Genomic DNA, 13,040 nt, shown 5'->3' on the forward strand with positions numbered 1-13,040 from the left:
TCTTGCTCAAAGAGCAAACTCATTTTAAATGGAACTATTCAAATGCTGCATGCATACACAAGTGATTCTTTATGATGTCACCATCACTCTGCGCGCACACACAAATTGTATGAGACGCTGAGTGCAAAGGCGAAGGACCTCCACTGGATGTACAAAAGAAAACTCAGAAAATTTGGCTTGGTTTCTCTAATTAGTTGAGACTGACATAAGGTATCTAATCAATTTCAAGAAAAGGGAATGAATCTTTATGGAAATTGAAATTATCCCTTACGGAGGAGGGAAAATTGATCTTAGTATTTTGTCCAAACATAAGCTGTTAGAAATTAAACACTGCACAGCTGAGGCTAAAACCCAAGAATTACTATTGATCTAAGGAGGTGTTTTATCAATTCCAAGGGGAGAGGGACTTTTTTCTAACCCCCCTCAGGTATTATTATTTTTTAATGCGGCATATTTGTATACTTCACACTTAAGTCTTGCATTTTGCAGTACCAATCACTGAAATTTCTGTGTACTGTATTAACAGTTTAGGGGTGGAAGAATGGATTTTTTTTTTTTTAATGAAACAACTGTACCGCAATAAGGTGTAGTGAAGGTCTGTTCATTGTGGGGTGGGACTGCAGAAACCCTTCAAAAGATTCACAACAGCATGGTGTCATTTAAAGGTTATGCCGCATTGGTAATATTTAGCATCCTCATCGATCCTTTTTAGGGCTGGGAGGAATACCATGGTTTTCGTTATATATCTCACGCTGGGAATGTCCCCCCTGCCCCAAAAGTATTTAATAGAACCAACTTAATACTGGAAAAAGCTAAGCATCACAGTAGACTGTTACCAATGAGTAGACAAAGATTTATTTTTGTAATCACAGTGAGGTAGTAAGCAGATTATAATATATGACATAAGGTTCTGTTCTGCTGGAACTATGTGAACTTTTTGTTCTGGCAATATTCTTGAGCGTTAAGTCAAGTGTTGAAACAGCAGTGGGAAACCATTGTGTTTCACGGCAGTCATGAATGATAGGCGGTTGCTTTATGAGTGATGTCCCTTCCAGAAATTGGACTTAATGCAAAAAAATATGTTAATGAAAATGGTTTGGGAGACTGTTTTGCCAGAAAGGCAGTTCTAGGGAGCAGCGCTTGCAGTTGATCAAAGGAAAGACGAAGGATTGTAAGTTTTTGCTATGCTTCCACTCCCAAAGTATAAGAATGTAGGAAGCCGAAAAAACAATTAAAAACAGGTGGCCGTTGTATGACTTTTAGCAAGTTGAATAGATTAAAGAGCCACTAACAATGCACTGATTGGAATTCCGCTTACTAGCTCAATGCCCTGGTAATGGGGAAAGGAGGAAGCTGCCTGTTTTTACCAACATGCAGAGCTTTCACTTTAAGAACCCTTGATCTAATAAAATTAAATCTATGATCTAGAGAGAACTGGACCTGGTGTGATCTTCTAGTAAAGACAGCATTAGCTGTAGCAAGGATTTGACTTCAGAGCCACTGCAGAAACTTGGAAAAACCACTTAACCTTTATTTCTGGATGAAATCAAAAGTTGTTGAAACCAAATAGAAGCAGCTTTTGGCCACGATAGGAAGTGAAAACTTCCTTATTCTCTAACTTTCAGTGGAGGCTGTAAAAGCTACTAGCCCATGATTGTGTACCTAAGAGAATAAAGTACAGACTCCCTGTTATAAAAATCTTATCTTCCTGCTTGCTTTGGGAGGATTTTTAATGACTTCTGATGATCAGGTTTGTGGCTAGTTACAGACTTGCTGTAATGGTAGAACAGTTAGCAAAATATAGAGCACATATCCAGACCATTCCTCTTTAACAGGGCTCTCAGGTTTGTAAAGTTATATTGCATATGATTCATATACTGCTTAGTACCATATTTTCAGCCAGTTCTATAGAGGCATGTTATTTTATAGACAAGAACCTGCTGCTGAAAGGATAGAATAGGAATGAGGCAGCTTGTCCCAGGCAGCAAGTCTCAGGATAACAAATAATAAATCATTGATTTTATTATAACATTACCACAAGGAATGTATTGACCTCAGGCTGCCTTCTGATCCCAAAAACCATCTCTGCAGCCATCCCGACACCAAAATAGGAAGATGTGGTGTTTCACGGGAGCGACAGACCTTCCATTGAGTGGTTCACATATTATGGTAAAAAGAAAAGCTATCCCTGAGCAAGCTGCCCACACCTGCCTAGAGTCAAATTAAAATGAACAATGTTGCGTGGCATAGTACAGATTAGCGTATCAAACAAGATGGGAAAATCCCTTTTTCCTTTTGGATTGCAACATACATCATAAAATTTTAAAGTGCAGTTTGTAAACCTCACAGAGTAGGAAGTCTTGGAAGGTTGAAGCTGAGTTTTTATATATATAAAAATTACTAAAATCATCTATGACTGTACAGTTTTTCACTTCAATGACAAAAGTTCCAGTATTATAAAAATAGAGATTATAAAACAGATTCTGGATTGAAATGTCCCAGCTACAATGCTATTATTGAAAAAAAATGTCTTCATTATGAGAAAATATTCCGCATGATTCAGTCAGAGTTAAGTACTTCTTAGTCCTGTTGATCTCAAAAGGAAATATTTGAGGACATGATTACCTGTCCCATTGATATCAAAAGGACAAGCACTTAACTTTGGCTCCATTGTGTCCCATTTCCCCCCGTTTTTTGTTTTAATTCATGCTGGTTTACAGCTCACATGGGAAGAGCCCTTCTGTGACAATTGAAACCTATACCCTTGGCTTCTTGAGAGGAGGATCCTGCAAGCTAAACTTTGGTATGTCACATGAAGAAGCAAAGGGAATCCTTTTTGCCGACACCTTCTTCCCAATTGTCTCAATCTGAAGGGAACAAAACATAGGGAGGTTAAGTCAGACAAAGTATACAACTGCTAGTGTTCCCAAAATGATGTTAGGACCCAAAATATGATTTCACAAGTGCCTTCTGAAGTCACAGAGTCCTCTTGGGCCAGTTCAGACATAAACTTCCCTCTCCGCCCCACCCCATCCCAACATCTCTAATGTGCTAAGACTAAGAACATGCCTAGGTTTGTGTGTTTCTACCAAGTTCTGATCAGTGCATATAGAAGGCAGCAATCAAGCCAGGAGATCCCTTGTTTCTAAAATGTAGGAATTCTCTTATCCTGAATGTTGCTAGTGCTACAGAAAGGTTTCAATATCTAGAGTTCAGGGACATCTTTCCTTCAGATATCTGAACCAGAATATTCCACAACTATTACCTTCTATGCCAGATAAATGTTGCAAAGACAGGGAGGATGTATGAATGCCTTAGGCTGGTTCTCATTCTCACTAGGTGTATTAAGAACCTTACAATGGTATAATGAGGGAACTAAAGACAATTTACTCCTGTCCCCCACCCAAAATCAGGACCATGCACATCATATCGACCTACTTAATGCAGACAATGGTTCGCCCCAAATCAAGCAGGCACACCTGAGAGAGGAAAATGAGCTCCAGATTGTGCTTTTATATTGCAAAGCACATGTGATCCTTGGATGAAGGGCAGTATAGAAATTTAACAACTAAGATAATAAATGATAAATAACCAGGGTTTCTAGCCAATTTGATCTGTACGAAACCCTTTTTGTTACTCTGAATGGGCTGGTGCGAGTACAAAGCTTTCTGCTGAATCATCCTTTATTTTTTCTCCAGTTGCTTGCCAAGCTGCCCCCCCCCCATTTACAGTAACTCAGAATATTGGCAACTTTTAGGACAAAAGCATGCAAGTTCATGGTAAGGTAAAGGACCCCATGACGGTTAAGTCCAGTCAAAGGTGCCTATAGGGTTGTGGCGCTCATCTTGCTTTAGGCCGAGGGAGTTGGGTGTTTGTCCACAGACAGCTTTCTGGGTCATGTGGCTGGGTCATGTGGTTTATTCATTTAGCATGACTAAACCACTTCTGGCACAACGAGACACCGTGACAGAAGTCAGAGCGCACAGAAACACCGTTTACCTTCCCGCCCGCAGTGATACCTCTTTATCTACTTGCACTGGCATGCTTTCGAACTGCTAGGTTGGCAGGAACTGGGGCAGAGCAACAGGAGCTCACCCTGTCGCAGGGATTCAAACCACCAACCTTCTGATTAGCAAGCTCAAGAGGCTAAGTGGTTTAGAACAAGTAACTTAGCTACATCCAGGGATGACTCAAGGTTTGTGCACAGGTATTTCCACAGATAAAAGTCATGTACTGCTGCTGAAGACTCTGGCATGGCCCAAGGAGCCACCACAGTATGCAGCCTAAGGTATGTATTGCCCAAGATACTGTCCAGGCCCACTAACATCCTACAAACCAATACCTGCCTGGAACAACACGGGTAATCATTTCTATGTTCTGACTTATCATATGGCTTCAAGTTACAAGAAAGGAGATTCCAAATAAACATCAGGAATAACTTTCTGATCGTAAGAACTGTTCCGACAGTGGATGGACTCCCTTGGAAGGTGGTGAACTCTCCTTCATTGGAGGTTGGGTGGCTATCTGTCATGGATGCTTTACTGGAGATCCCTGCATTGCAGGGGGTTGGTCTAGATGACCCCAGGGCCCCTTCCAACTGTATGATTCTATAAAGCCTAGAAAATACGCAGCACTCTCAGTACACTCAGATTAATACCAAAAGAGGCCATGATGTTGTAGGGGTTGCATAAATCCTTGCTCTGCTTCCCTCTAAAACCATGCAAGGATTTTAATGTGAATTAGTGGATGGGCAAAAGGAAAACTTACCTGGAAGCCAATGCCCTGCAATTCATTATGAAGGTCATCAAGGACTCTTCTTCCATCAAAGATGAACGCTGGCTTCAACATCTTTTTGTGAATTCGCTCGTAATCCAGCTCCTATATATTAAAAAAACCCAACAACTCAGAGACTGTTTCAGGGATGGCAGTTGCTAGCCCTGGTTCTTCTGAATGTTGCTAAATGGCACTCTGTTTACCTTAAACATGTCCCACTCGGTGCAGATAACTAGGGCATGGGCTCCATCACAAGCTTCATACGGGTCTTTGCTAATGGTGACCAGTCGAGACACTGTAAGGAGAAGGAGGGAGAGAAACAGCAGGACTGTGAATTGATTTGATTATATATATATTTTTAGTCAATCTTTATTGAGTTAAAATGAATACATCCATACAGTATTTGCCATTACAAGCTTACAACATAAGAAAGAAAGAAAGAAAGAAAGAAAGAAAGAAAGACGTAAGATAAGGACAAGTGTATAAAAATCAAGGAAAAAAGAAAAGAAAAAACATACGTAATTATGGAATTCCTCAACATTAAGTATTTTGTTAATACATTGATTATTCACACAATTAGAAATAAAAAGTGCTGCAAACATTTAAAAAGACTTCCAAGTATTCTCATTGTACTTTATCTGTTATATACATTATACCGCACAGTTACCCGTTTCTTGTGATTTTTCATTATACCTGTTACCTTTTATGAATTTCAAGGATCAGTCTAATTCTGACAGATTTCTGTTTACACCATAATTTTCTAAGTATTCTTTATATATTCTCCATTCCTTATAGTCTCCCTGTTTTGTCTGACCTCTAACTCCTTCTGTCATCTTTGCTAGCTGCAGGTATTCTACCATTAGATTCTGCCAATCCACTATACTGGGTATTGATTGACTCTTCCAGTTTCTTGCCACTAATATTCTGGCAGCTGTTATCCCATACATGGTCAATGGTCTTTTTGAATTTCCAAGTTCCTTTGGCAGCATGCTTAGGAGGAAAATTTCCGGTTTTTTTTAAAAGTAAGTTTAAGTAGTTTTTTGAGTTCATTGTATATATATATATATTATATATATGTATATATTGTATATATTATTCCAGAATCCATGGATTTCTATACAATTCCACCACATGTGTAGATGGGACCCTTTCTATTTTTTACACCTCCAACACATGGGTGATCTGTTTTTATACATTTTGGCAAGTTTTGCCAGGGTTTGATGCCATCTGCACATCATCTTCATAGTATTCTCCCTGAGGTTATAACTGTGAATTGATTTCAATAAGAGATTTGTGACACCATTTTATGCCAAAGATTTGCCAGCACAGGGTCTATGTGGCTGGCAAAAACAAACCACAATGACACATGTAAGCCACTTGGGGAGGCTTTTTCTGGCTGAAGGAGAGGATGAAAATGTTTTAAATCATGGCTTAAATTAAATTTAAACCAATTACACGGCTGCTGTAAAGGACCCCTGGACAGTTAATTCCAGTCAAATTTGACTATGGTGTGTGGCACTCGTCTCGCTGCTGTGATGTGATAGGTTTCAGATGCACTGATGGAATATGCTGCCAACAATTCCACAGGCTGGTCTTGAACTCTTGGCCCAGAAGGGCTGTGTGTGATGTCTGAAGGCATCCCGGACAGGAAACAACATGGGTGTTCGGTAATAATTCTTCCTTCCCGCTTTGGGCTTGAAAGCAAAGGTGGTAAAGGCATAGGAGGAGCTCCACACCCCTGCCTGGAGGGCTGCCTGGGGACTGGGAGCAGTTGGGCTGTTGGCTGCTTTGCCATTGGGGCTGATGGAATGGAGGCATCATCATATGATCCTGTGTGATGCTTATGTGTCGCTGCTGGCATGTGTGTTTATCAGTTGTGGAGAATTCATAACCCCCACCCACCCAATGTATGGGCAGTATCTAGATACAGTGGTGCCTCGCAAGACGAAATTAATCCGTTCCGTGAGGCTCTTCGTATAGCGGTTTTTTCATCTTGCGAAGCAAGCCCATTGACAGCTTAGCGGATTAGCGCTATTAGCAGTTTAGCGGATCAGCTGATAAGCGGCTTAGGGCTTAGGAAAAGGGGGAAAAAAGGGGGAAACCCTGCAGGAACTCGCAAGACATTTTCGTCTTGCGAAGCAAGCCCATAGGGAAATTCATTTTGCGAAGCGCCTCCAAAACGGAAAACCCTTTCGTCTAGCGGGTTTTCCGTCTTGTGGGGCACCACTGTATTGGCAGTAGGACAGTCCCCGACTGGTGGGCACTGGCAGTTTCCAGGGACACTGGGGACATGCCTGTTGTTTCCCTGCCATGTGCATTTTCTAGTTGTGCATTTTGCCCCTCCTTTTCCAGGCTGAGCACACACTGGTGACGGCAGCTGTCCCACCAGTTCAGCAGCACCGTCTTTCTAGTCGTAGTACAGTGACAGCCTAGGATTATTCTGCACTTAGAAAGCATAAAGGACTTTGACTGGGCAATAGCTTGCGATCTCTGCTATTATAGTTCAGTATGCAGTTATAGTCAGGACTCTGTGTACTCTGTACTAATAAATCAGTAACTAAAGCTGAGCATTGAGGATGGCTGAATTTTGGCTGCAGCACACTTCCTGCTGAAAATCTTATTCAGCAACTCCTCTGACACCCAGCATTTCATCAGATATTTCCTATACACTATCAAGCTCAAGTGTATAGTGATGAGGGCTAGAAACGTGCTTTAAAACTCAAAAAAATGAGATTCTCTGGACCCCACATGCCATACTATGAACTGCCCCAACCCCACTTTCCACAGATAAACAGCCTACCTACAACTTTAATTTGTTGTTGCTTAGTCATGTCTGAATCTTTGTGACCCCTTGGACCAGAGCATGCCAGGCACTCCTGTCTTCCACTGCATCCTGCAGTTTGGTCAAACTCAACTTTAATTACAGCCTAACAAATCAGCTCGCTTGCCTTTTATGGTTATCAATGGGAGGCCTGTTCCATTTGAGCATTTGAGTTGTCAGCAGTAAGGAACAGGAGTTTTCCAGTTTATGCCTCAGTCCTGCGAAACTACCTCTTGAAAGAGACACATTGGTGTTCTTCACTTCTGACTCTTAAACAGCTTTACTCCAAAATGTCCTGCACTAGATGGAAGGAGGAACATGCTCTAGGTTTTGCTACTGTTTTTAAGGGTTTCCCACTGATAACTGGGAAACACTGGCCTGTGAGCGCTCCAGTTGGAAAACAGCCTTTACCAAAGGTGTCATGGACTTTGAAGACACTCGAACTCAGGACAAAAGGGAGAAGTGTGCTAGGAGGAAGGCATGCTTGGCAAACCCTCACCTGTGATCGACTCCTGCCCAGAAACCTATGTCCACACTGTGGAAGGACGTGTGGATCCAGAATTAGCCTCCGCAGTCACTTACAGACTCGCTGTTAAGACTGTGTTCATGGAAGACAATCTGCTACGAGTGATCGCCAAAGAAGAAGAAGAGTAGCTTGTTTTTATTGTACAGACAAGCCTATACCCTCAGAGCTGGAGGAGCTGGTAAAAAGCAAGCCCCACTCACCTTGATCATCTTCAGATACACCTGGATGAGAAAGATCTAGAATGATTTGTTCCTTTAGCACTTTAGGGTCATAGATATGAAGTTTCGCTCCTTCATCCATTAAATACTTGCTGATGTAGATGCTGGAGGACTCTCTACAGAAAAAAAAAACCCCAAACCATCAACTTTTTACTGAGAAGGCTTCATGAGAAAGTTGCATTCGGTAACTACAAACTGCAATGTGATTTGTGGAATGCAAGTGGGCAGGAGGTAGTTGGTGTCCTACAGGATCTTAACTTACTAAGGAGTAAGTCCCCTTGAACACAGTGAAACTTTATTTCCAAGTAAACAGACAAAGGCTAGCACTATATATCTGGCATCTGAAGCCTCCCGGAAATCAAATCATTTGCATGATCATCATGGTCGGACAAACCTGGGGAAACAGTGTCCCTTGTTGTCATAGTCTTATCTTGCAAGAGTAAGTCTTATATTGTAAGGTTTTGCTACTAGCAAAACCAAATGAATACAGTGGTGCCTCGCAAGACGAAATTAATTCGTTCCGCGAGTTTTTTCGTCTTGCGATTTTTTCGTCTTGCGAAGCACGGACTTTGGAAAAGCTTCAAAAATCACCAGTCTTCAAAAACCTCAAAAAAGGCTACCACACCGCGTGCTATGAGTTGCTCCTCGAAGTGAATGCACGGTTTTAAGAAAAAGGAAACAAACTTGCAAGACAAAGGAAACAAACTTGCAAAACGTTTTCGTCTTGCGAAGCAAGCCCATAGGGAAATCCGTCTTGCGAAGCAACTCAAAAAACGAAAAACTCTTTCGTTTTCCAAATTTTTCGTCTTACGAGGCATTCGTCTTGCGAGGTACCACTGTAAACACAAGGAATAGAAACAAAACACAGCTTTTCAGCAGCTTTTCCCACCTTGCCACAACATTTTTCCAAGCTTGCCATTCTGCACTGTAAAGGTCTCAAAAAATGCCATCTTTTCCTCTTAAAATCTGTGGTTAGCAGAGTTTTTGTCAACTCAAACGGTAAAATCAGGGAATTACTGCTGAGTCATGGCCTTGGCTTACTCTGTTAATCCTAAAGCCATAAACAGAGAAGGGCCACTCCAGGCCAAAGGTAACTAGAAAAGAAGTTATCAGATGGCAAATTAGCTGCAGATTATACAGAAACTATATTATATTAGAGCCAGTGTCTCCAGAACATTTTTTAAAAATACAACTCCCTCCTCCCTCTGTGTCTCCCTCTCTCTGTCTCATACTATTCCACTGTCTTAACATGAGCCTTAATTAAACTCCCCTTTTAACTTGCGCCAAATCTGATCTTCCATGTCACCTGTTTATATGACCAAAATCTGTTTTTCACTGCATTACAACTGGATACACAATTAAGCTTCCACTGTATGGTCCGTTGCCCCATCAGACTGGTTTTTGATCTTTTGTGAGGTCTGTAGCACTAAACCTCAATCAAGCTGCACTAACTGAGCAATTGGATACAGCCAGCTTTAAATGTGCACTGAACTCACCACAAGCCAAGAACAATTGCTGGGCAGATAAATCAGAGCTCCAAATAAACTAAGCTTGGGTAAATAACAAAGTTCCATCAATTTAACAGGTCAAGGGGAAATTATCTATCCTATCAGATATATTGTTATCCAATTACCTGGCTTGTATCATGAACTCAAAACCAGGAAAGTTACCCTTTTGTTCACTAGAAACTGGTGTCTGCCACAGAATTCCCATTCTTAACTATCACAGCCTTCTTTTTTCATGTTATAGCAAGAAAGTTTCTAGTTCTCAGAGTCCTATAGATGACATTTCAAACCCATAAATAAAGAACCTACAAAGAGCAGAATGCAAAAAGTACTTTCATGGGCACCTAGGGCTTGGACATACCTAGTGGGATTTTTAAATCTTGTTATTTTCTTTAAAAAGGCAACCCAGCTCCATGCCATAGCACAAATTACTTCTAAAAGTCACCTTGGTTTCAAAAGCAGTTTGCACAAGTGTCTGCAGGAGCGGGCTACTGTTTAAGACAAGTCCTAGGGCACAAGGAACTAGTTGTGCAGTTCTTGGAATTCTGGCCATAAAAACCCCCCTCCTTAATAGGGCAGAATTTCCCCCTTGAGTCGGAACCTCTCCCCATTTTTGGGAATCCCTATGCAACATATCCCTCTGGGTTACAGGGATGATTGATGGGTGGGCCAAAGAGGCTGGAGACTGCCCAGGGGGCATGGGTAAGTGGCTGCAAGAAAACCCCAGAGGCAAATGGGTCACAGGAGATCAATGGGCCTGTGAGAATTTAGCAACCGTTTCCTGCAATTTGCCCCCTTTAGGGAGAAACTCAGATTCAGAGAAACCAGTGTCTCGAGGCACAAGCTTGTTGCAACATGCACCAACTGCACAACTCTCTCTAGAGTCAAAAGTGAGGGCCAGAAGGTGGGAGGAAAGAGGGGGAATTCCCTGACACAACCAATCGGGGGTCAGGGGCAGGGGGAGAAAGTTGGCGAGCACAACCTTCTCTCCTTGGGACATGGGAGCATCCCAGGCAACTGCCATTCCCCATTGTGGCACAGTCCCACATGCCCCATCTAATGTTTTCAGAACTGGTAGAGGAGTTCCCCAAGATGCAAGGGTTTCTCCTCCAGTGAATCAGTGGGAGAAGCAGAGGCTCATACGGCATATTCCTTTACCTGTGGAGTTCTCCTCTCCAAAAGCTACATCGCTGCTTGGAAAAGAGATTTTAAAGTTCACGCAAATGAGAATGTCCATAGGTTATGCAGCAAGACTGTTAAAGAGACCTCATTCAAAAACAAAGAGCCTTTTGAATAGAAAGATGGGCAATAATGCTGCAATAATAAACAAGTTATTGAGGTTGTATGAAACAGTGTTGTTCCACTGGGGGGGGGGGGGGAGAGACTTCCGGCAGCAGAATGGAAAGGCAGCTGTCTCCAACAGTTTCCCCTCCCTCCAACAGCCCCCTGAGCACACCCACTCACCCACATCTTCCTCAAGGGCTTTCTTCCGGAGCAAATTTAGGGAATGTGCTGAAAACAGCTCCCCTCTTCACTCTGCTGATGGAAGCTTTATATCAGTGCAACACCTAAGGGTACAATCTTTGGCATTTATTTTGGGAACAGTGTCCTGTTTTCCTCTGAATGCAGGTTGGGTCTGTTTTGGCTCATGGCATGAAGCAGCTCAGAGAACGGGTAACTTTTACAACTGCGGCTTGAGCTCACTTTGTGTTACCTTGTGTCTCCGGTGTCTTTCTTGAATGCAAATCCCAAAATAGCAATCTTCTTGTCGGTGACAGTGTTAAATAAGCTGTCAATGATCCGAGAAGCAAATCTTCTCCTCTGATAGTCGTTCATGTCGATCACCTGCAATTGGATTGGATGCAGAGAGCCATATCAATGGTAAGATATTGAAAAATTGTCCAGTAGCACCTTAGAGCAACTAAGTTTGTTGCTGGTATAAGCTTTCGTGCGCATGGACACTTCTTCCGTTATATTTCGACTGCGTCAGACCAACACGGCTACCTACCTGAATCTATATCAATGGTAATGCAATGTTAGTAGTAATTTCCATGATTCTGCACTTGATAAAAGGAGTGCGCAAGATCTCCAGTGCCAAAGGATAAAGAAAATGCATGCAGATCAATTACAGTGGTACCTCTGGTTACGTACTTAATTTGTTCCGGAGGTCTGTTCTTAACCTGAAACTGTTCTTAACCTGAAGCACCACTAACGGGGCTTCCCACTGCTGCCACCGCGCCACCACCACGTGATTTCTGTTCTCATCCGGAAGCAAAGTTCTTAACCTGAGGTACTATTTCTGGGTTAGTGGAGTCTGTAACCTGAAGCGTACGTAACCCAAGGTACCACTGTACATGTACACGTGTGCTTCTTCTGCATTAATATACATATTCTTCCTAGTCACATTTGGTCTAAAATGGCTATTTTAAAGTTAGGAGCAATATCACGGCAGCAAAGCAGCTATTTGGGCAAAGGATTTGATCACAGAAGGCCATGGTGGGGATCCAGATAGCAGAAATGCCCACCAAACTCCCACTTTTCACCACTCAGCATTTTCAAATGTTTCTCTACAACATGGCTTAGAAGCAGGAGGCTGGATCTAGTCTTCAGTTAGTTGCACTTATGTCCTATAGATCTGAATGAGAACAGTTAAATCATGACTAACCTGTGTCGCTGATTTCAATGTGACTTAAGTTCAACTAATAGTCTGGATCCAACCCATGCTCTTAAAAAATAATAATGAAAAGGCCAATGTGGCTAGTTAATTTCTGAACCCAGTGGGAGAAAAAGCCGATTTTGTGATTACTTCAAGCCTGCAGGACCTTTGGTTGCAGAAATCTGCTTCCTCCTCAGCCCCAGTGCCAGAGGCCCATTCCACACCAAGGTCAAATTTCCTGGGGCCCTAGCTTCCTCCTCCCTACCAATTTCTGCAAGTGGAAAAAAATGGATCACTAGTGGCCTATGTCCTACCCTCTGGGCAGTCTGACTTTCAGAAAGATTCAGAACTAGGCGCATTTGTGAGATCGATTTCCGGGACTACTTTTGTAGTTGGGTGAGGCAGACTGATTAGGTTATCAGCTTCACCCAAAGCGATTGCTGGTGCAGATTCTGTTGTATACTGGCTTCTCCTTCTCCATGCTAACCCTGAACTTTGTATCTCTGGATTTTAACTTTATAGAATTACAGAACCCATTGCC

At 42.2% G+C, this 13,040-nt stretch overlaps 1 protein-coding gene and 1 long non-coding RNA gene across 4 annotated transcripts in view; both read right to left on the reverse strand.

Moving 5' to 3' along the window:
- Positions 1-13,040, reverse strand: part of LOC309349733 — an 87,632-nt gene that overhangs the window by 22,089 nt on the left and 52,503 nt on the right. The window lies entirely within an intron of this gene.
- The window catches only part of UGDH (UDP-glucose 6-dehydrogenase), a 31,218-nt gene continuing 19,010 nt past the window's right edge, over positions 833-13,040 (reverse strand). For both annotated transcript variants that reach the window (XM_081875856.1, XM_081875855.1), the window contains exons 8-12: positions 11,558-11,688; positions 8,321-8,454; positions 4,977-5,068; positions 4,768-4,878; positions 833-2,867 (exon numbers count right to left, since the gene is read on the reverse strand). In XM_081875856.1, coding sequence (XP_081731982.1) covers positions 2,757-2,867; positions 4,768-4,878; positions 4,977-5,068; positions 8,321-8,454; positions 11,558-11,688 — 579 coding nt within the window. In that variant the 3' untranslated portion in view covers positions 833-2,756. The remainder of the gene's footprint in view (positions 2,868-4,767; positions 4,879-4,976; positions 5,069-8,320; positions 8,455-11,557; positions 11,689-13,040) is intronic.

Source organism: Podarcis erhardii (genome assembly GCF_964252035.2).
Source record: "Podarcis erhardii genome assembly, chromosome: 9".
Taxonomy (NCBI): domain Eukaryota; kingdom Metazoa; phylum Chordata; class Lepidosauria; order Squamata; family Lacertidae; genus Podarcis; species Podarcis erhardii.